We start from the raw sequence: 26,919 nt of genomic DNA, 5'->3' as shown, positions 1-26,919 counted from the left end.
ATCTAGATATTCCCTTATATTTTGTGAAAAATCAAAGTTCACTACTCCATGTTTTAATTTATTTATTGAACTGGTTTCTATAAATCTCTCTTTGAATGCTTTTAATAAGTCATCAACCGTATTTATTACCAAGTTGGCGTTATTGCTTATGGTATGTTCGACCTGTTTTAGAAAGCTTAAGGCCTGGCCTCGTAATTATAGAATCAGCATGTCTTTTAATGCTCCAACGTCTGTTTTTGTTAATTGTACAAACTGGTTCAATTGGATATTAAATTCGTCAATATCTGACTGACCATTGTATTCCGGGATAGATTTTGCAATCTCTATATTTTTTGCGACTAACTTTTGCACTGTTAATTTTTTTTCTAAATCTTCAGACATTTTTTTTTGTGTTTATATCAACATCAAATTTTGCTTAAATTATTTTGGGGTAGGCTATTTTCTCCTATGAGATATAAGGGGTTTCCTATCGTAGTCTAGCGGTTATAGGCCTAAGCAATTTATTTATATTTCTTTATCTCTCCAATAATTAAATTTGAGTTACAAAGTTTAAATAGCCTAATTAGTTCACAGTTTTCCTCCAATTTTCGACACGCGCCATTTGTAGCGATAAAAGAATTTTATGTGCCTTTGGAGATTTGCAAACTAATTAGCTATCATTAAGCTAGGCTAAATACAGACATATAAAATGATAGAAAAAAGATAGAAAAGGCAATAGATTTATTGAACTTACATGCTTAGTTGTACAGCAACGGGTCACTTCGATGACAATAATGGTGACCGAGATTATTTGCGGTACTAATCGTTTATGTGTCACTTCATATTAAAATTAAAAAACACATTTACCCCATTCCCAAACGCAGTTCTTTCGTCCTGCGGTGTAGGGACTGCCTGCCATTGGCCAATGTGACTCAAGGACGCAAATCCTAGTTCAATAATCTCTTTCAGATTTTTCAGATGATTCAGTAGTTCAAACAGTTTTTTGCCATTTAAACTTCCTTAGAAATATTGTGCTTAGCATTTTTTTTGCAACTAATTATCTTAGCGAAATTTGAGCGACTAGCGCCGTTTTCTGACTGAAGCTAGAAGTGTAATTTCTCTTTTTGCTGATTATGAATTTAGACTCTTGGAAGCGGTTTTTGAACTCAATTAGGGGACGTTTAATCTCTGCCCGAATCATCTTTAGAAGGAAAGAATCTTATATTTTAAATATATTGTATTCTACTGCTGGTGCAGATCCACCAGTGTTTGAAGGGGTGGGAGGAAGGGTAAAACTTTCTAATGTTCATGGTCATTATTTCATTTAGTCTTGAAAAGGAATTCTATGCCGCAAAGCAGTGAGTAATTTCAATTTACAGATGACGACTGTGAAATATGCTGGAATATTAAATTTTGCCTTTACTTTTCCAAGAGAAAGAGGGAGAGGGGGGAACTAGAGAGAGAGAGCCCAAGATGAGAGAGCCCAAGGTTTTAAGCAGTAAAAATCTCTCTAGAAATATTTTAAAGAAATATACTTAAAAGAAATTTTTAAAATATATCTGCTAAAAATGCAGTATTTACACAGTTTTTACTTATATGTGATTCTTGAAGACAAAGGAAACACAATTTTGGAGTGTTGCTGGACTTGTGCCTTTTCTATGCTGTGAAATTTCAATTTATTTTAATTAAATTTAATTGAAACTTAAAATTTCAGTTATAAAATTTCAATTTGCCTTTTGGAACTAAAATTATTCCTGCCCGATGTTCAGCAAGCACAAGAAATGTGGATGTTTTAGGTATGCATAACATGAACCATATATCAAATCTCAAATATAATCTATAGTAATTCATAGTTTGGATGCAATAGACCGAATTTTGGGTTTCAAGCTGAAATACGAATGTATTATCAGCTATGAAGTTAATTAATTAATTAATTATTAATTAATAAATTAATTATTTAGAAGTGTCCCATGTCAGCATTCAGCACATCAAAATATCAGAACAAAAACCACGATCAAACTTGTCCGCTCAGAGTGCATTTATACGAACACTTAAGTTCAACTTTTAAATCAATTCCTATCAGATACACAGTTCCCCAGAGCATCTTCTGTTACAGGAGATCCTCACGGGTTTGTGTAAGACATAGCCAAACCAATTTGGCGAAAGCCTCCAGAACCAGGGTGGGCCAAGTCAGTTTTTGCTGTTTAGTGTCTTCAAGGCGCTAAGAACAAAATAAATTTCATGTTCACAACCTTTCATCTTTTCTGGTCTTTCCTATCTTTTCCTTGAGAGATCATTCTGTCCCTTGAAAAACATAGCCTAGGCTAGCGTTTAAATCTTTGTAGAGCCCATACGCATGTACTTCAATACCTACTCTACCTTAGAAATTATCTCTACCATTTCTTTGGCTCTTAGACTCAGCCTGTTGCTGGCCCAAATAACGCCGGAACAATTAACAAACGAGCTCAAAATAACGCCATTCCATTCCTTTGTACTCCAGAAAAAATAGAGGCAACATATGAAAGTCATAGACTATTTCATCTCAGTATGTCAGCAAAACCAGAACTATATTGAATGCCACCATCTTTTGTGGTAAATCACCAGAAATTGCCAAATTGAAGAAAATCCCCAAAAAATCACCAAAAGATCCAAAAATCACCAAATTTGTAAATAAATCACCAACAGTGGGAAACCCGTACACAAGTTTTTAAAGAGAAATTTAAGACTAATTTAGTTTTTGAACAGATGATCTATTTCCGAAAAAATTAACAGAGGCGCAAAGTTTGGTATATTTGAAAAAGCAGTACCGGCTAAATCGACAAATAAATCTTTTTGGGTGGGATTTTAACTGATGAAATAACCTCACTTAGAAATTTTTTATGTCCAAAAACTATCTTTAAGCAGTTTTTTAGAAATAAGTCTATAACACAAAAGTCTCTAATAGGAGTGAGTGTGATGGGTATCACACTTTTCATCTTGCCGTTACCATTTAATATGTTTTATTATATTAAATTTATAAAAGAAACAAAATGACTCTCATTCCTAATGCACTGTTAATTTACATCTTCTGGAAGTCCAATTGAAAACAGAAGGAAAGAATCAGTTGTGATCTCAACAGCGGCAACATCAGTGAACGCATTTGATGAGCTGATCAATCCACCAAATTCTAAGACTGCATCAGCTGTAATTACATTGCAAAGATTAAAAACTGGCTTTTTCACTGACTATGGATTTTTCTCTGTTTTTTTTTTTTTTCATTTTTACCAAGGCCGTACCCAGGATTTTTTTTTGGAGGCGGTTTTACTCAAAGATTTTTTTTTTCGGGGGGGGGGGGGTACACGAAGAAACTTCAGAAACGCATACAAAATTTGTTTATATCCATTTTTGTTACGTTTTTACGAGTCAAAAACACATTTCAGGAGGGGTTCAAACCCTCCTAACCCCCCTCTGGGTACGGCCTTGATTGTTACTCCACTTTTATGCTTTCTTTACATGTTACAAATGAAGTAAAAGGGGACACAAAAAGTTAAAACGGTAAATTAATTATAAGAATACACGTATGAATTATAAAATGAATTATTGAGTTCGTATGGAGAAAGGAAAGAGGGTCAAATGTTATTTCTTTTCAATGGTTTTGAAACGAAATCCGTAAATAGATGAATTTGATTATCCAATAGTTAAATTTGTTGAATCGATATACGTTCAGTGACGCACAATACAACTTTAGGATGAATGGAGGTGAGTGGGGACTGGGGCGCACTTATACACCATCTAACGTATGCCTGATTTAATTTCAAAACGGTCTTTACTTTTATTTTAAAAGCTCGTTTTTTTTCATTTCAAGTAATGTTCATAGCGGCGCTACCTAAGCAAAAACGATTTGGCTTCAATTTATTATTGTTTTTGTTTTCCTTTTATCCAAGCCCCTGTGCGCGGAATGAGTAGACATAGAAACTTTGCGAGGTATCATTTAGAGGGGTTTTAACAGGTCTCATTTAGAGACATTAGACGGTTGGAGGAAGTGGGGCTGCATTGTATTAGTTGCAAATTTGTTATTACTGCTTATTGTATAATAGGGAAAAGAGATGAACTGTACTGATACCAAATAAAATATATCGAATCCTAAAATCATAAAAAAAACATTAATACAAGAAGTACAAAATTACCAATAAGTTAAAAGACACAATACGTACCGCAATTTTAGCCTATCCCTGGGAGGATTAAATTTAAGATCAACTGGCGTATAAAAGATAAATCAATATTTATTTTAAAAAGACGATCATAAACTCTAAGAGAACCAAATTCCCATATTTAGAGACACCAGTTAGCTAAAAAATTTCAGAAAACTGAGGAATAACCCTGGGAAACACAACTTAGATTAATTTAGGGTAAAATAATTATGTATTCATTACGTAATAACCAATCAATAAAGGATTTGGATTTTTCTGCAAAAGTACAGGGGACTGAATTGGACACTTTTTATTTACATCAAAATGTTATAAGAACTCCATTTGGAAATGATAATTGTCTTGGTGGTAATTCAAACTTCTTGGCAAATCATCCCTACCTTCTAAATAACTTTCAGTAAATAAGCATCTAAAATAAAATCAGGGGATAATGGCCCAGAAGTGAACCATTTGAGGATAATCACTCATTTTTGGAAGAAAATCAGATAAGCCCTTTGTGTTGTAAAGTGTATTTTAGGGTATCTGGGTGATGTAGTTGTAGATGTCTTTATTCTCCCTTTATAGGGGAGATAAACTATGGCCCTAAGGTAATTAAACTTTGGTAGCGTGCCTTAGGCTATGACCGAACTAATGAGGCTTATCAACTAGTCTTATTTGAGGGGCTAAAGATAGGTCATAGAGGGGTAGGCTATAATGCAACACCTTTTGTTTAATCATAATGTAACAAATATAATTACAGATTTTCTACCTTGATTAGCTTTCCCATATAGACCAAAAGTACCAAAAAATGCAATAATATGTAGTAAGATATTTAGACGCTTACAATGATTCGAAGAGATTCTCCCCCTTCCCAAAAAATGTATCTTTTATAGATTTTTATCAACTACACCTTCCTTTAACCAACCGACGCAATAGCTAGGAAGTGGTGATTTCTCAATTTCCCGTTAAGCAGAAACTTGGCAGGATATATTCCTTATCTTAATACAAAGTGGTATTTCTAAACTTTTTATTTGCGTCTTAATATATTTTTACTAAATTCATAATTAACTAAATTAGAAAGCTGTACCACAATACTCCCCATTTAAAGAAGAATTGTCCCAATTCTCAATATTTTACTTTAAAAAAAAACTTAACTTTGTTTACAGCTATTATGCTGCCATCTTTGGGTCATTAGTGCATATACCCTCAATGGACTTCCTTGGGGTCATGTTTCTGGTCCAATATAGGCTATGTTCTCTTTTTTTTTGTCGAAGGATTTCAATTTAAAATTCATCCTTGTTTCTCTTTTTCTTTGTCTCTTGGACTGAAAAATATTCTTTTTACCCTTCTTCATATGCATCTTCTGTTTTAACCTGACCCTAAGCGGCTTAAGCATCATATTATTGGTTCTGCTTAAGTTAGATTTCAAGTTATATTAGAAAAGTTTGTGAATTATTTGAGTTTAAATTTAATTCCCATTAATAATTTAATTTGTCTTTGTGATGTGGTTGATATACCGTTTATTTTTCGTTTTAGGAATACCTTGGATAAATTACATATAACATTTTTGATTTTTAAATTTTCACATATTTTTCCAGCACAAAGCATTTTCACATATTTCAATAATATAAGCCATTTGGGCTATGTAGCACATTCTCTAGGCCTAAATTAAGTTACTGCTATAGTTTCCAAAATATCAGTTGATCAGGTATGGTTTGGTTTCTGATGGTATGAGATGATAGTATCAGTATACATTTGAAGTGGCTTCAAAATTTGTTACTTTCTCCCAAAATGTGTCAAAATATGATTGAAAAAAAATGGATCCGAAAGGATGCTACAAAAATTTGATTTCCAAAAAAAAGCTGTATCTAAGCTGATATAAAAGCTGATTTCCAAAAAGGCCGTATCTAAAATAAATATTCACATTAGAATACATATAAAGCATAAAATTTTACATATATAGTAGAAAGAAACACTCAATTTTGTAAATTTTAATTACTTTTAATTACTTTTCTCTCTTTTAATTATTCCAAAAATAATATCTCGCTTAAATCGAAACGTTATGTTACTTGCTGGATTATTTTTTTCAAACTTAATACTTAACGGATTGTTTCACAATAAAAATATTTATACGTTTACTCCAAGTCAAACATTTATAGTATTAAATCACTAGTTAACACTTGTAGTAAATAAAAATATAGCATATATATATACAAGAATTGTGTAATAACTTACACAAGTATTTTTTTAATTCGCAAAACTAGATAGGATATTTAACTACTGGTTAAAACTTAAAGCATTTAAAAAATAAAACACGGTATAAACTAGCATTGAAATTAATTCCAATTATTGTTTTGTTAATTGCTTATGAAGTATTAATTTAGAATATTTCTTGAATGATATAAAAATAAAAAACACAAATACTTAACATATTAATTCACTATATTTACATGGATAGTTTAGGTTATATGCATATAAATATATATATATATATATATATATATATATATATATATATATATATATATATATATATATATATATATATATATATATATATATATATATATATATATATATATATATATATATATATATATATCATATATATATATATATATATATATATATATATATATATATATATATATATATATATATATATATATATATATATATATATGCATATAACCTAAACTACCGAAAATTATTATATTAGACTATAACTAATTATAATAAGATTACAGTTAGCTTATACATTTTGCGCACTTAATGTAAACCCTTGCTGCATTATCCTATTATTTTTTGAATTCCCGTCAAAAAAAAAAAAAATTCAAATTCGACTTGAGGTGTCACCTCAGGCAAAGGTCAGTAGATGCATTGCATTTACTTAACAACGAGAGACCAGCAGTGATTGAGCTCCTCCAAATTTGATAGCTTCCAATTACCCTATTTCTGCAGTCAAGCCTCCTTCGTTTTTTTTCAAAAACCCACAATTTTTTTTAATATACATATCAAAAGAATTGTCTTTTAATGCTGATTCTAAATATATAGTGTTTATTAAGTTTACCTTAACCAGTATAAAGTTAAGAATTTGAACGTTAATTATTGTAACATAAACTGTAACGTCCTGTGTAATTGTTTCCATAATATTATTTCTATTTGGTTCCTGGATACGATCTACTTGTATGCTAATTTGAAAATAAGGGACTAGTGGCTTCACTCTATTTGAATTCTACTATCAGACCGTGTTTTATCTGATATACACTCTATCTAATATTCGACTAAACTGTACTGATTTATAATTAGACTAGACTTGAGGATGATTCGTCATTGAGTAACCGTAAGAGCAGACCAGAATTATCAATATCAGCTATCCTAAAAGGATGCATTGCCTTCTCTGTTTGTCCTAATGTGGGCTTATATTCTTTGTAAACAAGCATGAACTCTGGCTTGTTTTACATCTACATGGCTCAAAAGCAGCCATGGTTTAAAATTAAAATTTGAACTTTCTTCGGACAAATTTTGTGCTGCTAATTCAGAATTTGAACTTTTTCTAACACCATTAATCAGATGAAGATCCTCTATGTATGTAAAGGAGACCCTTTTAAGACCTATCCCCATGCCACCATTTTCTGTGATTAACGGTTTCTTTCACCGAACTTCTCGCCTTATGCAGAGTTTCCATCACAGCTGGGTAGCAACTCTTTTTTTTTTGCTTCCTTCGGCGACTTTTGATAAGCTTCCACATTTGTTTTCTTACTTATAAGGTTACTTTTCTCGTTGTTTTCATCCCTTTCCTCAAGTACTTTAAATATATATTTATATATCTTTTCCTTCCCTTTGCTTGTGAAACTACATAACTAACCTAGTATTTGTTAGCTTTGACAAAGGTAATTCTATTGCTTATTACGTCGTAAAATACCATATTTTCAAAGCATCTCTACTCCTAAAACACTCGGAAATAGCAGCTTCTAACCTATAATTCTTCGGACAACAATTTATGTGCTTCCTTTGCTAAATTGTAGCAGTGTTATCCTTGAACAATAAGTCCATAGCCTGTACCTGTAGTAAGGCTGAATTAGGACCCTATTTGCTACTATTATGACTAAAATTCATCTGTTCCTACCAACGTTTCATCGGTCCAGCTAGATTTTGTTTTTCTTTACGTATTATCTTTTATTTTATTCTTTCAAGTCACGGTACAAATACTTTATTATTTAGTAATATACAGTACTACTACACTGTAGTTATTACTAACACTAAAACTACTAATTATAGACCTGCTTAATAATGCTTCTACGTGCTAAAAACTAAATACTGTATTTTTTTCTATTTTACAATTCTTGATTGAACCTTTTTTCCATTTTATCTATTGTACCCAAATCTTTGAGGGGATACAAATCTATTTCTAATAGCCAAAGTTCGAGCAAAGCTGCTCTAGGTTTTGCTAATTTGAGCGCAACTAAAAGCGAAATCCATTTACTTCCCCCTTCTGTTACGGTCATTTCGATTTTTTTTTGTATTTTGCAACCATATTTAGTTTCCTTGACTCAGTTTTCCGCAATGGCACCAGTTGTGGGGAAGTGTATTTTAGGGTATCTGGGTGATGTACTTGTAGATGCCTTTTTTCTCCCTTTATAGGGGAGATAAACTATGGCCCTAAGGTAATTAAACTTTGGTAGCGTGCCTTAGGCTATGACCGGACTAATGAGGCTTACCAACTGGGTATGTTCGAGGGACTAAAGGTAGATTGTAGAGAGGTTGTCTAAAATACAATACTTTTATTCAATTATCATATAATAATACCAGTTATAGATATTCTACTGGGACTGGCTGTCCCAAGTAGACCAAAAGTCTCAGAAACTACAATAATATATAGTAAGATACTTAGACACTTACAATGATCCGACGAGATTCCAAGGTGTTTTTAAAGACAACGGACCAGAGGTCAGTCCGGCATAAAATTAGTAACAGTCTACCCCTTCCCATAAAATGTATCTTTTATACATTTTTATCAACCACACCTTCCTTTAACCAACCGACGCAATAGCTAGGAAGTGGTGATTTCTCAATTTCCCGTTAAGCAGAAACTTGGCAGGATATATTTCCTTATCTTAACACAAACTGGTATTTCTAAAATTTGTATTTGCGTCTTAACATATTTTTACTAAATTCATAATTAACTAAATTAGAAAGCTTTACCACATTTGGTCTTAGGCGAGGCTATGCATCAAAGCTCAATAATAAGTAAAAATTAATGTGTATCAAACAGTTCGTGTTAAGGAACTGTAAGTAAAGAGCGACCCGGCTCAATAGTGACCAAAACTCTAAACAACAGAATTTTTGATACCAATATATATCAAAGGAATTGACTTATTATGCTGGGTGGACGGCTTTTACACCCCCCCCCCCCAAAAAAAATACCCCCTCCGGACCCCGCCCCCCTCGCACCCACGGAAAATACCCCCCGTGGAAAATAAGGGTTCCCAAATTTGAAAATTTTATTTGAGTTTTATTTTTTAATTTCCGTAGGGGGAAGGAGATTTGATACTTATGTATTATGGGCAACTCACTGAAGTTTACGCTGCATAAAACTTGAGAACAAAACCGGTTTCTCTGTTAGTATTTTTCAGCTTGGTGCGAGACAAGACAAGTGAAAGAATACATGGGAAACATATAATTTAGGCTATATATTTGCATATAGACGGGGGGGGGGTAAAGTATTTGGATAGTTTCAAGTCATAAAACAATTATTTTTAGGTATATGCTCACTAAAAAGCTACAGAAGAATAGCGAGGTATCTGGAAATTTTGTTAACTAAAAATCCCAGTATAAAGTAAATGTATTGTTTCATTTAAGTGTTTTTTCCAAGTGTTAAATATTTTTTTTTCAATGACCGTTTTTCCAAGTATTAAGTACTATTATTAGGTTAATGTAGTGTTTCATTTAAGCGTTTTATGATGATCGCTGATCGAAGTTTGTTATTTGTGCCTTTCATTTACGTTATTTTACTATGTTCTTGGCCGTATATTTGTCTTTAAAATATACTTATTTATATATCTAATATGCAGAATAATTGTACCTAACACATTTTGCATGCAGACCCGCTATACTTTACCCCCCCCCCCCACTAATATGCAACTCTATAGTCCAAATTTGTTTCTTAAGTATCGAAGAAACTGACGAAAATACCGGTGTGTTCTCAAATTTTTACACAGCGCAAACTTGAGTGAGTCGCGCATAATACACTAAGTTTTAAACTTGCTACTTACTTTAGTTGAAAAACCTTTCCTATTTGTTTAATTACAATTCATGCAACTGTAAAGTTTTATGAATACAATACTTTTGGTAGGGCAGAAAAAACTATGACCTCTATTTGGATTTTGATGGATAATCAAAATGCAGAATAATTGTACAAAACACATTTTGTATGCAGACCCGCTATACTTTACTCCCCCCCCCCCGTAAGTGCAAGTCTATAATCCAAATTTACTTCTAAAGTAATGAAGAAACTAACAAAAAACCAGTATGTTCTCGAATTTTACACAGCGTAAAGTTGAGTGAGTGGCGCATAATAAACAAGTACCAAAACTCCTTCCCCCTACGGAAACTAAAAAATGAGATTCTCAAATTTGGAAAGCCTTATTTTACACGGGGGGTATTTACCGGGGAAGTTTTTTCCGGGTGGTATTTTCCGCGGGGGGGGGGGGGTAAATGTCTAGAACCGAACTTGTTAGGGAAAATTGTACACTGGAGGACTTTGTCAGAATTCCTATATAAAATTCTTTTTGTGTGTATCGCTTTCTCTTTTCCGTTTTAATTTTACGCGTTGAGTTGTTAAGGGTAATCGTCCGGGGTAAATTGTTTAGAGGATATTTCTGTGAGGAGGGGGATTTCTCTGTGTAGGTGGCGCCAGATTTCCTGGCGTTATTAAAAAACGATCAGAAATTAAATAAAAGAAAAAAGTTTTTTCAACTGGAAGTAAGCAGCAACATTAAAACTTAAAACGAACAGAAATTATTACGTATATGAAGGGAATTGCCTCCTCCTCAACACCTTACTCTTTACGCTTAAGTTTGAATTTTGTCCCAACTCTTTAAGAACGACTCCTGAAACACAAGGGTCGTTTAATTAGAACAATAAGAAGCTTCATTAGCCATTCTGTTCTCATTGAGCGAACATCAAAAGTGGATTATAGCTATTTATTACAGAAACTAAGGAATAAAAGTTGACTGGATTTAAATTACATTTCAACGCTTGTCTAATTCCATCTGTGTTACCTGTTTGTGGATATTTGCCAAGTGAAATACCAAGTAAGGTAATCAGAGTAGCGTTTGTCATGGAATAAACTAAAGATTTCACTTCGCGGATTTTGTAGTACTTAAAGATATCATACGTCAGTCAGTCGTCATCACATCGTCAATTCTTCATTTAAAGATGGCATCTTTTCTACTGTCTTCAAGTCGGCGAAGGATACCCCTCCACAAACGTAGCGACCCCAAGCTGCCTTCAAACTACTGCTCTATCTCTATTCTCTCTGCTTTTTCGAAAATTATGGAGCGTTGCATCTACAACAGACTGATGAATTATCTGACTAGGTCTAACTTCTTCAACAAGTATCAGTTTGGATTTAGGCCTGGGCACTCAACCGAACATTCTACAATGGTTTTGCTACTCTTTTTGAATGATGCGATGGACCGTGATGTGATACCAGCTACAATATTTGTGGATGTAAAAAAAGCGTTTGACACGATTTGTCATCTGATTCTTCTGGATAAGCTTGACAACTGCGGAATAAGAGGTAATGCTCTCTTACTCATCCAGTCTTACCTCAGTGGTCGGAATCAATTTGTGGATGGAGGTGCAGTAAGATCGGTAAAAACGCCATGTTCTGAAAAGGTAGTAGTACCACAAGGTTCAATTCCTGGACCACTACTATTTTTTATATACGCCAATGACCTTCTGGACACTATCACCGATGATGGACTTGCTCTTCTTTTCGCAGATGACAAGGCTAATTCTGTCACAGGGTCAGATGAATCATCCGTCAGAGAAAACTTCTGTATTGGTCTAAAGAAGCTTTTGCAATGGTTTGCTGACAACCTCATGGTGTTAAACTCTTCGAAGACCCATTTTATCATCTTCTCTCGAATTTCACATGCCGTACCGTCGATTTCCCAAATATCTGTCCGTTTGACGGAGAACTAGTTACCATTGCCAGGAAGGAGTCTTGTAAGTATCTAAGGCTAACAGTTGATAAAAATTTATCTTGGAAACTTCATCTTGATAGGCTAAGGATGCAGCTAGGAAGGAATGTGGGGTTACTGCGGTATCTAAAATTCCACCTCTCTCTCCCTGCTCTTAATTCAGTTTAGTATTCTCTAATCCATTCTTATTTTAATCATTTTCCAATTGCTTATTTAAATATTTTCAAAACTCTTATTAAGCCCCTTCAACGTCTTCAAAATAATGCCCTTCGTACGTTAAAAGCACTCCTTCCTTCCCCATCTTCCATCCCCGATAAATCCCCTACTAAGAGCCTTTATACATTTTTAAGAATATTGCCAGTTGATCTAGTCCTTCCTGTACATTGTGTCCTTTTCAGACTAAAACAAATAAAATAATTATTACCATTGGCTTTAAATTCTAGTAACTTCTCTTTAGTTTCTTTTGTCCAAAATAATTATTTTTTAAGAAGAAGTTCAGCCAAATTACCTTGCCCTAGAATCCGAACTGAAAGATCAAGATTTTCTCCCAAAAATTCAAAAATAAAGTTCTGGCATATTTATGAAAGTAATATAGATTTGCGTTTTTCTATTCCAGTTTCTAAAGCTAAATTCTAACTATATCTAATAAGTAATTATAGATAACTATTCATTTATTTGAAGTCATGTTGGCCGGTGCTATTGTTGATAGATATTTAATTATTATTATATTATTGATTTGAGGTGTGGGTTCAGTGTGGTGTCTCATTTTCTTCCGAATATATCTAGTGTATTATTAATTCTTTTCATCATTTGTTATTATTATTATTATTTCTTTTATTTTTTTTTTTAGGGTGCCTGTTTTCGAGTATAACTCACTATGTAGGCACACTATGTAAATGTTTTCTTTTCCATTGATTCATAATGTAAAAGTGTTATTTTGTCTTGTAGTGATTTAATGAGAAATTAAATGAACTTGAACTTGAACTTTAGCGTAAAGAACGATGTGTTGAGGAGGTTGCAATCCCCTTCATATAGGTAATATTTTCTCCTTACTTGCATACTTACTTTAATGATGCTCTTTACTTTTAGTTGAAAAAGCAAATTTTTTTATTTAATATACTATATTTCGGCTGGAATTATTTTTCACAATAATGAAACCTTACCCCGAGCCCAACGAGCTTAAAATTACAGCTATAAAATGCTTTATCCGTGCTAAGCACGGCCCAAAATATACAAAAAAAAAGAAGTGACTAATAATGTTTTTATAAAATTAAATCTATTATTAGTGACTATTGAGCCACAAGTAATGTCAATCTTTTGTTCCGTGTAACTAACACGGGAAAAGGAGAGTTTACTTCTAGAAAATGTTAGAAAAAATAAATTTTTCCCCTTATATTGGCTTAGCCTTTCTAAGAAAAAAGCCAATCAGGTTCTAAAAAGTGGAGCTACTTATATCCCCAGGAATGGCATTTCCTTGCTTGTCTGTATTTGTTAATCAGGGTTAGTTAAACTAGTTTTTAAAGTATGGCTATTTTTCTCTTCAGAAATAATGTGCGATATAATTAACTTGAGTACATGCGTCACAAAAATCAGATTATTGAACAAGACCACACTTTTTAATATGAGAGTATAGCAACTTATTATTCTCTTTGTAATTAATAAGAAATAAAAAACAACTTACTCATATCCCATTTGAGACCCTTTGTAGTAACACGTGCGGGCTTATTCCCAGCAGGAATGACCGCACACCATTTACGTTCGGTGTCTTCATCAATGTGTATCACATGATCTCCAGGAGAGAGGCACCACGTTATGCTATTATTTGCAACTAAGTATATTTCCGTTCCCTGTTGACATCGCCGAATAATTTCATTAGTATTTTGGATAATGTGGTCTAACCTGCCAGAACTGTCAACAAATACTAGAAAATATTCAACCTAAAATAAAATGCTTACTATAAACAAAGCCTAGTGCTATTATTTCAAACAGCTCATCGCAGAACCAAGCCTCCCGAGGCCAACTCATTTTAAGTACTCCTCTATTCTGTCCCACTTGTTCAGAGTTTGCAAATGGGTTTCAGAACACTTCAACAATAAAATAAATAAAAACAGCAAAATACTAAATAAAGGGCTGGGTAGACGTAGCTAATTTCGGGAACCAATTTCAGCATCAGTGTATAAACGATAGGGGTAAGAAAAATTTGTTGAGAGAAAAATTTATTGCACGAGATTTTCAAAACACAAAATCATGGACACAAATAGTCAACTGGAGTTTATTAATAGTTGCTTGATTGATCTCAGTTTAGTTCTCAGCTCAGTAGCGGGATCTTTCACCACAGGCATCCCTGGCTGACTATTTATTTTTATCCCCATTTTTTTGTGATGATCATGATGAAAATTGGCGCTGATTTTGTAAATCGGCGCCAAAAAAATAGAAAATTTTTTAAAGCTCAAATCGACGCCAATTTCTTTTAAAATTGGCGCTGATTTGGAAATCATTTCCCGAAATCAGTTACGTGTGCCCAGCCCTTAAGATCTATGAACGCTTCTATAGCCGATTTTCTTAGCTACAAAGTTAAAGTAGGAAAATTATTTTGAAAAAATAGGGTTAATAGTGGCTAGTTTGGTAAAAGAAATCAAATATAATAAATTTATTCATATTCATTGGTGAAAAATTCAACTTGACAAACCTGAGAAGTGACCAGTCTCGGAAACTGTGAATACCAGATGGTACTTGCTACAGGAAGTGTGTCATGCATGGCTCTCGACAGGCATCAACAAGTATTCGGTGCAAATTAAAAAGCCTGTGTTAACAATATTTACTACTACTACTGCGGAATATTCATCAAAACATCCAGCTGCCAGAGGTCAAAACACCTACACATGTTCCTCCTTTGTCCTCCTTTATCCTCTTCCTATTCGAACTGCAGAACAGTCACACAAGATGGTAAGAAAAAAAATGAATGACACATTTTCACCTTGCTTTTGACGTTGCACTTGCACAGTAAAAGCAGAAAATTTAGGCCTAAACGACAAGAAATGGGTTTGAAAGGCCTGTATGTCTCTATATCTTTTGTCAGACTCATCTTGCGATAGGAAAACTGTTGTTTCACGATTGCCTTTTTTTTCTCTTACTAAAACAGGTTTCCCCTTAAACTTTCTGTCTGATTAGTTAAACATATGTTTTACTCTCAAAAATTGAAGATTGCTCGACCCATAATATTCCGCTTTCATTTCGCTGCTCTAGACGTGCATGATTTTGATTTCATCCATAATGTAGACTCGGACATCGGAGTTTGCAAACGGATTCCGCAAGGGTTTGACTACAAATCGACGCTCACTGATTTTTTGAAAGGAAGAGGCAAATAGGAGCAAAACTAGGACGAAATATTTTAAATATTATCTGAGAAATTCTAACTGACCAAAATAAATCGATGTTTCTATAACCTGTTTTCTTCGGAAACTAGGTTAAAAAACGTAAAGTATTTCGAAACACACTTACTAGCAGTTGGTATGGCCATAGGTGCCGGCAGGGGGAGGCCATGGCTCCCCCCTGGAAATTTGGGACTATAAAGCAATTAATTATAAGGAAAGCAAAGAAAAAAGAGCAGAATAGGGAAAAACCATGGTAAAAATGTGTTTTGCCCCATTTTTGGCTGCCTGCCAATAGATTTTGAACCTCAATAAGGAAAATCTACGTTCTAGTTTCTGACTGAGCGATCTCTAACCAGTTTTTCACGAACATTTATTCTATATGATTTGGTTGGAGCAAAAAAAAAATTGAATTCTTCATAGTAATGAATGGTAAGTAAATAACGATCCTTGTCACTAACAAAAGTGTAAGAGCCTAACTATTGACAACATTCAACCAAAAAATCAGCTTTTTATGATGATCCTAAACATGTATTTGTTTATTAGTAATTAGTGCAGTTATTAGAACAAAAGCAAGTTCGTATATTTATAGATAACCCTGAACATAATGCTGGGAATTTCTGTATTTTCCCCCTGAACGGATATGTTTCCTGTGTTTTATTATCTTTTTTTCCAGGAGTGATTGTATGTATCTAGTTGTCACTTTGAAAAACATTTAATTTCTTACAATTATGAAGTATAAAAGTGTCAAGTATACTGGCTTTTGGTATTCAATTAAATTACAAATATTCAATTACAAAATATTATTTGATTTTCTTAATCTTAGTTTTAATGTTTTTTTTGAACAAACTACTTTGATAATACGTTGCTTTTTATAAACACTGAGTCTAAAGGCATTAAATGTTTTGGTGTTTGATAACCAAGCTTAAAATCGTCGATACTGTAAAAAAAAGTATCCGTCCAACGCTTCGGCATTGCTCAACAGAACCGAATGCTGGGAGTTTATATCTTAATTAAAAAGTAGGCTACTTACCCTTGTTTTGGGTAATTTTGTAATTACTTACTTTTTCATTTTTATATACTTTTACTTTAATTGACATACTTTTTCCTTGCCTTTTGAAAAATGTTTGTCTCTAAGCTTCATTAAGTAAAGAAAAAAAAATACGAAAAGTAAGAAGCAACATTAAAACTTAAAACGAACAGAAATTATTACGTATATGAGGGGTGTTGCCCCCCTCCTCAACATCTCGCTCTTCACGCCATAGTTTTTTTGGCACTTAAAAAAAAGTTACTTGTTGTTCTAATTAAATGACCCTTGTGTTTTAGGAGTCGTTTTTAAAGAATTGGGACGAAATTTAAACTTTAGCATAAAGAGCGAGGTATCTAGGAGAAGGCAACATCCCTCATATATGTAATAATTTCTGTTCGTTTTAAGTTTTAATGTTGTTCCTTACTTTCAGTTGAAAAAAAACTTGTTTTTTTTTTATTTCTGATCGTTTTTTAAATAACACCAGGATGCCTGGATCCACCTCCACAGAAAAATCCCCCTCCCCATAGAAGTATCCTCTGGACAATTTAATCCTGGCAAAAATTTATCCCGGATAATTACCCTTACTATCTCCACGCGTAAAATTGCATCGGTAAAGAGAAAGCAGGATATATAAAGAAATTTCGTATATGAATTCTGGCAAATTCACCCAGTGTAAAATTTCCTCTGAAAAGTCCCCCCCTCTAGAAACTATCCTCTCCATGGAAAATTCTCCCAGCAAAATATTCGTCCTTCCCTCCCCACCCGAAAAATGTATGTATACTTCCCAATAACAAATGAAACAATGGGCAAATTTTATTACTTAAAAACCTTCCCTGGAGGCTGTAGGGGCTCATTTTATCTCTAAAGACATAGATATTAGGCCTTTCAACTATGCTGAACAACAAAGTTGTCTCAAAATTTCCGTAAGACGATTTTGAGAAAAAAGTGGCTTGAGAGGGGGCCTAGTCGCCCTCCAATTTTTGGTCACTGAAGAAGAGCACTAGAACTTTCTATTTCCGTTAAAATGAGCCCTCTCTCCATGTTCTAGTCCCATTGGGTTGAAACAATTACCCTGGGAAAAAAAACAAATAAACACGCATCCGTGATTTTTCTTCTGGCAAAAATTACAAAATTCCACATTTTTGCAGATATGAGCTTGAAATCTCTAAAGTAGGGTTCTTTGATACGCTGAATCTGATGGTGTGATTTTCATTAAAATTCTATTACTTCAAGGGGTTCTTTCCCCTTTTATTGAAAATTGGATAAATTTTCTAAGGCTCGCAGCTTTTAACGGGTAAGACTAAACTTAATGAAACTTAAATATTTGGAATCAGCAGAATAAGCCAATTCCTTTGATATTTCTATTGGTATCAAAATTCCGTTTTTTAGAGTTTTGGTTACTATTGAGCTGGGTCACTCCTTACTTACAGTTCGTTACCACAAACTGTTTGATTACCCATCAAAATCCAAGCAGAGATCATTGAAATATTGATCGTTTTTTTCTGCGTTACCAAAAATATTGTATTCGAAAAACTTTATAGTTTCATGAAATGTAATTAAAGAAATAGAAAAGGTTTTTCAACTAAAGTAAGAAGCAAACTCAAAACAAATACAAATTACTCTGTATATAAGGGAGACTGCCTCCTTCTTAAGACCTTGCTCATTAAACAAAAGTTTTTTAGTAAGATAAGATAAGATTTATTCATAATCAATTAATCATACAAGAAAATGCATTGTGCTAATCCCCCAATGGCTCCTAGGCCTGTAATAGAGGGGGAATACATACCGTTTAAATCAAACACTAAATCAATAGAAAAACATTAAAATATGCCTACATTGAATAATCCAATCAATACATACAATCCAATCACAACAGTCCTAATCCCCCTCGAAAGGCTCCATGGCCAGGGATACAATGGGGAATGAGAAGAAAAAAAAAGAAAATACAATATATCTAAACAACCATAAAAAAGAAATCAATCGCAAAACATTATATAAAATTAAAAAGAAACCATACCTGAGGCCTGGGAGTCATAGCGCAGAGAAGACCACCATAAAACAAAACTAAACATTCAGGGGACATCAACACCACAACAAAAAAAAAAAAAAAAAAAAAAAAATAAAAAAAAAAACAACCTATTCTGTTTGATTCTTAACTAAATGGTCCTTAAGAATCCTCTTGAAAGTGCCAAATGAGTGGCATTTCTGTACTGAAGAAGGCAGGGAGTTCCAAACCTGATGACAAGCGATGAGGGGATTGAAATCTGACCGCACAGTGGGAGTAGGAGGAATGCAGATATTATGTGACGAACGAAACAAAAGAAGCACAAGAAAGAATGTAGATAGACTGTAGATTTAGAAGCGGTCTTGGTGAAGAACGGTTGGTGTCCATAACCAGACGCCGTGTTTTGTTATACATGACAGAAAGCGACCGCAGTGTAGAAGGAAAAGTAGACATCCATACTAGGGGGGCAATAAGAGACATATGACTGGACAAGGCAGAAAAAAAGAAGCTTCAGAATAGATCCAGGAAAGGTGTGTTTGAGTTTTCGAATGACACACAAACTCCGCGAGACCTTAACCCTAATCATGGCTATATGGTGTCTAAACGAAAGGTTCTCATCAAGCAGGATACCAAGAAACCGGACCAACAGATTCTTTGGTCTACACAAGGAGCCTTGTGACACCTGAAGCTGTGTCAGTTGAGGGAAAGCTACACTAATTCGAGAAAAAATAAGAAAATGTGACTTGGCCACATTCAAGGCCAAGTAATTCGCCTCAAACCATGAAACTACTCTCTCAAATATTGCCACCAGATTAGACCTGATATCACATTCCGTCTTCGCTAGAGTCCCAAAAGTGCTGTCGTCAGCAAAAGCAACGAGGCAATCTTCTTTAGAAGTGGCATTGGTGCACGAAGGAACATCCGGATGACACAGATTGCAGCATACTAGAGGACTGGTGTTTTTGACTACTGAAATCAGATCATTGACGTAAATCAGAAATAAAACGGGGCCAAGAACAGATCCCTGGGGGACGCCATATTCTAATCCGGAAGGGCTCCGGAAAAGCGGATCAATTGAAATAAGTCTACCAGAAAGATATGATTCAAACCTAGAGAAAGCATTTGATCTTGTACCAATATGCGATAATATCCAAAGAAGAATCTGATGAGTCAAAGAATCAAAAAGTGCTCTGAAAAATCTTCTATTTCCAATTGCAAATTTTCTTAAATTTTTTTGAAAAAAGCCAAACTTCGCAGTAAGGAGTAAGGATCTAAGGAGGAGACATCCCCCCCCCTCATACAAAGAATAATCTGTTGAAATTGATTTCAAATCTGTTCGTTGCTTTCAGTTGAAAAGCTCTTTTTTATTTAACTTCTGAATGTTTTCTAAATCATACCCAGGCCTAACCAAGATGTAATTTGATATACCAGTCCCTTAAATCCTTGGTCAACTGCTTTTAAAATGGGAAAATCAATAATTGTAGGTTGATTATTACTGTTCTACGCTTAAATTTCCAATTTAAATATTGGATAAAATTTGACTATACGTAAAAATGTGCGATGAATAGTAATTTTGGTAAAAAGTCCTTGTTATTATTGCTACTAAAAAATTTAGGTTGGATGAAAAGGAGTTTTATTGTTTGTATGGGTGGAAATTCTGTGAGACTTTTGATCTTCTACATAACTGAAGCCATCACAACCACTACAATAGGATTTTTTTATCGATGAATATACTACATACATTATTTTAAATACACTGAAGTACTTCATATAAATAGAAAAAGAAAATTATTACTATTTGAAATTGCTGAAAACTAAGTTCCGAGCAGTATTTGCCACTTCAAAGAAATTTCATGGCGGGGCTGATGATGACCTCCCTTACCTTTTTCACCTCTGTGCTGGTATATATTGGAATGCAAAATATTAGCTGTATAGATAAACATTTTAGTTATTTCCTACTCCCACCTGCCTCTTTCAAAATTTATCTGAAGCCTCATGAAGAGTAAGCAGTTTGTGCTTTAAAATATACTTTTTTAGGAATCTACCCTACCCCCACCTAAACAATGAAAAGCCCTCCCCCACCCCCTCCTTATAGCTGATACGAAATTACAGATCACCAAATGTAGCCCGATTTCATTACAAATAAAGCGAATCAACTTGGTTGAATCCAGTACTACCACCGTGTGGCATTGCTTCTTTTACAACTGGAAAGCCTAAAATATAGTTATTTATACTTTTAAATCAATACCTTCTCAGGATTTTAATTGATTGCAAATTCGTCCTCTTCGTAGTAAAGTCGTAGTTTGGTGTCCTAAACCACCTAAACTTTCACCCAACCGCCACTGCTATTTTGGCGTCTGCCCCCCCCCCCGGGATATTTTCTGCCAGCACCCTTGGGCACGGCTCAAGATAATTTATTTACCACATATCTACAGCAAGTAAACACGAATACAGCCCCTCCCCCTCCCATGTGCCCCATATTGCGAAAACAGGAAAGAAGAAAAAAAAGAGAATAGAACAACAAAAAGAAAGAAAGTGATGAGAAATTACATAGTATAGTAAACCTACACTCAATCAGTAAAGATTTTATCAGAAACGATATTTCAAACAATCATGCTATGAACTCATCTTTGATCGATTAAATAGTTTATCAAGGACATCTCCTCATGTAGCATCCATAGTTCATAAATAGTTTACAGTAACCATCCCTTTACCCTTCCTGAGTATAGGCATGTTCTCATTGTGGTTTTTCAGGCGACTTCCCCGTGCTTCTTTTACTTTTTGTGGCAGCTTCAGACTCCACTAAGGCTTTCTAAGGCTCAAAAAGCAAATCAAGTTCACTTGAAATAGCTTTTTTTCAGGAATAGACAAATCCAGTGATCGAAAAACTGTCTTCACTCGGCTGATCGTGCGTGAAAGAACCGGAATGAATGTAAGTCTTGCTCCATTTAGGAGCAGGAGCAAATTCAGGGGGGATAACGGGGATACATCCCCCCGAAATTCGGGAACTTTATCCTGAGTCCAATACGGAAGGATAATGTACGCCGTAAACCTTATTGTGACGAAGATAAAAAAATGAATGATTTATTTATTTTATAAAATAAAATTCAAAATGAAACTGTCTTAAAAACTAACCAAATTCATTATAGGTCTTAATGTAATTGATCTGCAGTAATGTATGTACAACAAGTAGGTAATGTGGGACAATCTCCACACGTGAATTTTTGTTTTATAAAAATGCAGTTGGGAACAAGGCCAGGCTGCCGCCAAGTAAGCCACCTGCTATTATAACCTCCTAGGTCGTTGAACTTCATTTAAATCATGCGTGTGCTTTTTCAGTGTTTATATAGAAGTCTTCGTCCCTGTTGGTTAATTAGTCGTCAATCCATGTCAAAACGGAAATCAACAGTTATAAATTATTTCAAAAAGAAACAGTTGGTTGATAGCAGGAGCCAAGTGAATAGTGATAATAAGACTGATCAACAAGCAGATAGTGAGCTCTCACCCTTATAACCTGAACCCCAGCATCAAGGCAGGTACATCATCTTCTCACAATTCTGTTATAGCAACCGGAATTGGGGATAATGCTCAGACCTGCAATACTTTTGATATAGGTCTATATAATGACAGAGCATTAGTTTTATCTAGTGAAGTGAAATATACATTGCTTAAAAATGCCTAGAATCCTCCAGAGCTGTACAAATTTCCCCATGGTCAAAGAAACCAAAATTTCCAAAGAAAGTGGTTAAATAAATTTTCCGGTTGTGTTATTAAGTAAGGAAGGGAATTTCTGAATTCAAGCAAGGAGTTTATTGTAAATGTTGCTGTCTTTTTTCAAATGAAAATAGTGAAGTAGGAAAGGAAAGTCATGTAAAACTCGAGTATCTAGTATGGGAACCCTTTGCTCAGTGGAAAAAAGCAAAGGAGTATTTTCGCTCTCGTAAATCGGCTGATTACCACAAACAATCTTATATTACTTCTCAGAACCTTATTTACGTTAAGGAAGAGAAAACACCTGACATAGCATCTCAGGTTGATCTTGTTAGAAAACTCCAAATCGCATAAAACCGCAAAAAATAATCCCAATAATAAAAACTGTTATTTTATGTAGCCGTCAGGAACTTCCACTCAGAGGACATAGAGATCCAGGCCCGTTGTTTTTAGAAGAGACAAGGGAGAATGACGGCAACTTTCGGGTCCTATTGCGCTATCATATAGATTACAGGGATCAAGCCATTAAAGGAATATGTCACAAATTGTAGTTTAAGTGCTTCGTATTTAAGCTTTAATATATAATATGACATAACCGAAGCGTGTGGTGTATTAATCCAATCCCAATTAGTCCAACAAATAATTGAGGCAGAATGATTTAGCGTTCTTGCAAATAAAACATCCGACATATCTGGAGTAGAGCAGTTTACTTTAGGCGCAAGGTTTGTGTGCATGATAATGATAATGACGTACAAGATAATGACGATAATGTGCAACAGTATGTGCAACATAATGTGATAATGCGTGCAAGATAATGAAGAGAAATGTATCTCGCGTGAAGACTTTTAAAGTTTGTCCCTGTAAGTGATATGAAAAGATCAACATTAGCTAAAATCCTGACACAAACCTTGGGAGAAATGGGAATAAATTTGAACTACTTAAGGTGGCAAAGCTATGATGGAGCCTCATCTATGAGCGGCCAGTTTCAAGGTTTGGCTACTATAGTCCGCGAAAGTTCTCCCCGCACAGTTTATGTTTACTGTGCAAGTCACTCCTTAAACTTGGCTCTGTGTTATTGGTGCAGCATACCTGTTATAAGAAACTGTCTAGGAACTATGAAAGAAGTTATTAATTTCTTTAGAATTTCACCTAAGCGCATTACGATTTTCCAAGAAATTGTTCAAGAAAGTAATCGTATCACCGGGACCAAAAGAACAAAATTGAACAAATTTTGTGCTACTAGGTGGGTGGAGTACTTAGAAGCAATCATGTTGTTTAAAGAGATTAATTTAAAAAAACTTTTTCCACAAAATAAGTTTTTCAAAGAAAAGGCAAAGAACTCCTTTAAACCAAAAATGGGCAAAAAATAAAATAAAATAATCTACCAAGCGTGAAACTACCAGAAATCAGTATCGATAAATAAATGAAACCCAAAACGAACAGAAATTACAATAAATAACAGAGTCAAACTCAAAACGAGCAGAAATTAACATGAGTAGGGCTCAAAACCCGTATGCCTTCCCAAGGCCAGAACATAATTTGCACTTTACTGAAAAATATAAATGTTTTTACTTTTATAACTTTAATAAGTCAAACAATATCAATATATTGATTATTAAATATAAGTATGTGTATATTAAACTGACAATGCACATTCATTTGCATTTTTTTTCAGTAAAGTGCAAATTATGTTCAGGCCTTGGGAAGGCATACGGGTTTTGAGCCCTAAACATGTTAATTTCTGCCCGTTTTGAGTTTGACTCGGTTATTTATTGTAATTTCTGTTCGTTTTGGGTTTCATTTATTTATCGATGCTGATTTCTGGTAGTTTCACGCTTGGTAGATTATTTGATCTTTGCTCATTTTTGGTTTAATGGGGTTCTTTACTTTTCTTTGAAAAATTTATTTGTGGAAAAAGTTTTTTAAAAATTAATTTCTGTTCATTTTATATTGACATAGTCTTTTCAGAGAAAAAAAATAATTCTTTAAATCTGTTCGTTTTTTTAAGACTTTATAGTTTGGCCTGCTATTGGTATGTTGGAGAAACATTTTAAGAAATTTTTAACAACATACACCCTTTAAAAATCTGGACACAAATAGTAGTGTTTAATATAGCTTCATACCTTCTCTAGTTGACCTGAAATAGAAAACATGACAGCATATAGACATAAATGTTTTTACTTTTATAACTTTAATAAGTCAAATAATATTAACATTTTGATTATGAATATCAGTATGCGTATATTAAACTGACAATGCCCATTCATTTGTAAATTTTTCAGTAAAGTGCAAATTATGCTCTGGCCTTGGGAAGGCATAGGGGTTTTGAGACCTACTCATTTTAATTTCTGCTTATTTTGAGTTTAACTCGGTTATTTATTGTAATTTCTGTTCATTTTGGATTTCATTTATTTATCGATGCTGATTTGTGGTAGTTTCAGGCTTGGTAGATTATTTTATTTTTGAACATTTTTGGTTTAATGGGATTCTGTACTTTTCTTTGAAAACTTATTTGATGGAAAAAAGTTTTTTAAATTAACTTCTGTTCGTTTTATATTGACATAATCTTTTCAGGAAAATAGAAAATATTTCTTTAAATCCTTTCGTTTTTTTAAGACTTTATAGTTTAGCTTGCTATTTGTATACTTGAGAAAAATTTTCAGCAATTTTTAAAAACATCTACCCTTTTAAAAATCTGGACACAAATAGTAGCGTTTAATTTAATTTCAAACCTCCTCTAGGTGACCTGAAATAGAAAACTTGATACCATTCGCAAAAAAAAAACTGTTTACTTTCTTTGATAACTTGGATACAGTACGCTATTTTGATTTGGTTAAATTTTAAGAGCAGAAATAGCCCCAAAAATTTGAACATAATACCCTCAGTCGTTCTTGGGATACTGCTGAGATGTCTTATTGGGAATTAGCATTAACACAGTGCGTTTTGATTTAATCTTAAGGCAACATTTAGTTTTTAAACATAATGGGCAAATGGGAGGGTGGGCGTGGGAGGGGAACTAGTTTCTCTCCATTACTTTCGACTATTAAAAAGGGCATGAGCCCTTTCCAATTTCAATCGAATGAGCATTTTGGAAGTTGCTAATACAACTCCTTCAATACAAAGTGTAATAATACAAAAATAATAATACATTGTACCCACATCGATCTTTACTATAAAAATGTCTTGCCTTCCAGTAACTTTCAAATGTCTAAAAGGTCACTAACCCTTTCAATTTCCAATCGAATGAGCCCTTTTTGAGTTTCTACGACAACGCTTTCTATAAACACCGCATAACCCCCAGGGCATAAATCACATCCCTTGCCCTGAGGGCTGTGAAGGAGTGTCATCCTCAAAAGCATAATTTCCAGACTTTTTAACTACGTCGAACAAAATGGTTATCTCAAAATTTTTATTGGACGTGTTTGGGGAAATGGTGGGTGTGAGAAGGATGTTAGTTATCCTTCAATCACTTTCGACTTTAAAAACAAGCAAAAACCCTTCTAATTTCCAATCGAATGAGGCCTTTTCGAAGTTCCTACAACATCACTATGTATAAAAATCTTATATGCCCCCAGGGCATAAGTTAAAACCCTTGTCCCAAGGGCTCTGAGGGGGGTCACCATCCTCAAAGACCAAATTTCTACGACTTTTAACTACGTTAAATAAAAAGGATATCTAAAAATTTTGATTGGATGTGTTTGGGGAAAAGGTGAGCGTGGTAGGGGGGTTAATTGCCCTCAAATCACTTTCGACTATTAAAAAGGGCAATAGCCCTTTGAATTTCCAATCCAATGAGCCCTTTTTCAAGTTTCTACGACAAAGCTTTCAATAAAAACCTTATATTCCCCCAGGGCGTAACTTACAACCCTTACCCTGAGGGCTGTCGGGGGAGTGTCATCCTCTTAGATATAATTTCCGGACTTTTCAACTACTTTGAATAAAATGGCTATCTCAAAATTTTGATTGGATGTGTTTGGATTAATGGTGGATGTGGAAGGGGTGTTAGTTGCCTTCCAATCACTTTCGACTATTAAAATGGGCACTAGCCATTTCAATTTCCAATCAAATGACCCCTTTCTGAAGTTTCTACGACGATGCTTTCTATGAGAAACCGTATATGCCCCCAGGGCATAACTTACAACCCTTGCCTTGAGGGCTGTAAGGGGAGGGGGTTGTCATCCTTAAAGACCTAATTTCCAGACCTATCAGCTACTTTAAATAAAATTGCTTTCTCCAAATTTAGATTGGATGGGTTTGGGGAAAAGGTGGGTCTGAGAGGAGGGTTAGTTGCCCTCCAATTGCTTTTGACTATTAAAAAGGGTACTAGCTCTTTGAATTTCCAATCGAACGAGCCTTTTTGAAATTTCTGCGACAACGCTTTCTATAAAAACCTTATAAGCCCCTAGGGTATAACTTACAACCCTTGCCCTGAGGACTGGGGGGGAGT

General features: G+C 34.2%; 1 protein-coding gene across 3 annotated transcripts in view; it reads right to left on the bottom strand.

Annotated features, from left to right (window-relative positions):
* Positions 1 to 2,967: 2,967 nt before the first annotated feature.
* Positions 2,968 to 26,919, bottom strand: part of LOC148944798 (thiamine pyrophosphokinase 1-like) — a 64,195-nt gene continuing 40,243 nt past the window's right edge. For all 3 annotated transcript variants that reach the window (XM_089100048.1, XM_089100046.1, XM_089100047.1), the window contains exons 4-5: positions 14,037 to 14,292; positions 2,968 to 3,160 (exon numbers count right to left, since the gene is read on the bottom strand). In XM_089100048.1, the coding sequence (XP_088956174.1) occupies positions 3,033 to 3,160; positions 14,037 to 14,292 (384 nt within the window). In that variant the 3' untranslated portion in view covers positions 2,968 to 3,032. The remainder of the gene's footprint in view (positions 3,161 to 14,036; positions 14,293 to 26,919) is intronic.

Source organism: Artemia sp. Qi Xiang Cuo, chromosome 14, assembly GCF_049724085.1.
Source record: "Artemia sp. Qi Xiang Cuo chromosome 14, ASM4972408v1, whole genome shotgun sequence".
NCBI lineage: Eukaryota > Metazoa > Arthropoda > Branchiopoda > Anostraca > Artemiidae > Artemia > Artemia sp. Qi Xiang Cuo.
Note: the sequence above shows the minus strand (reverse complement) of the source record. Positions and strands in the feature narration are given on the sequence as shown.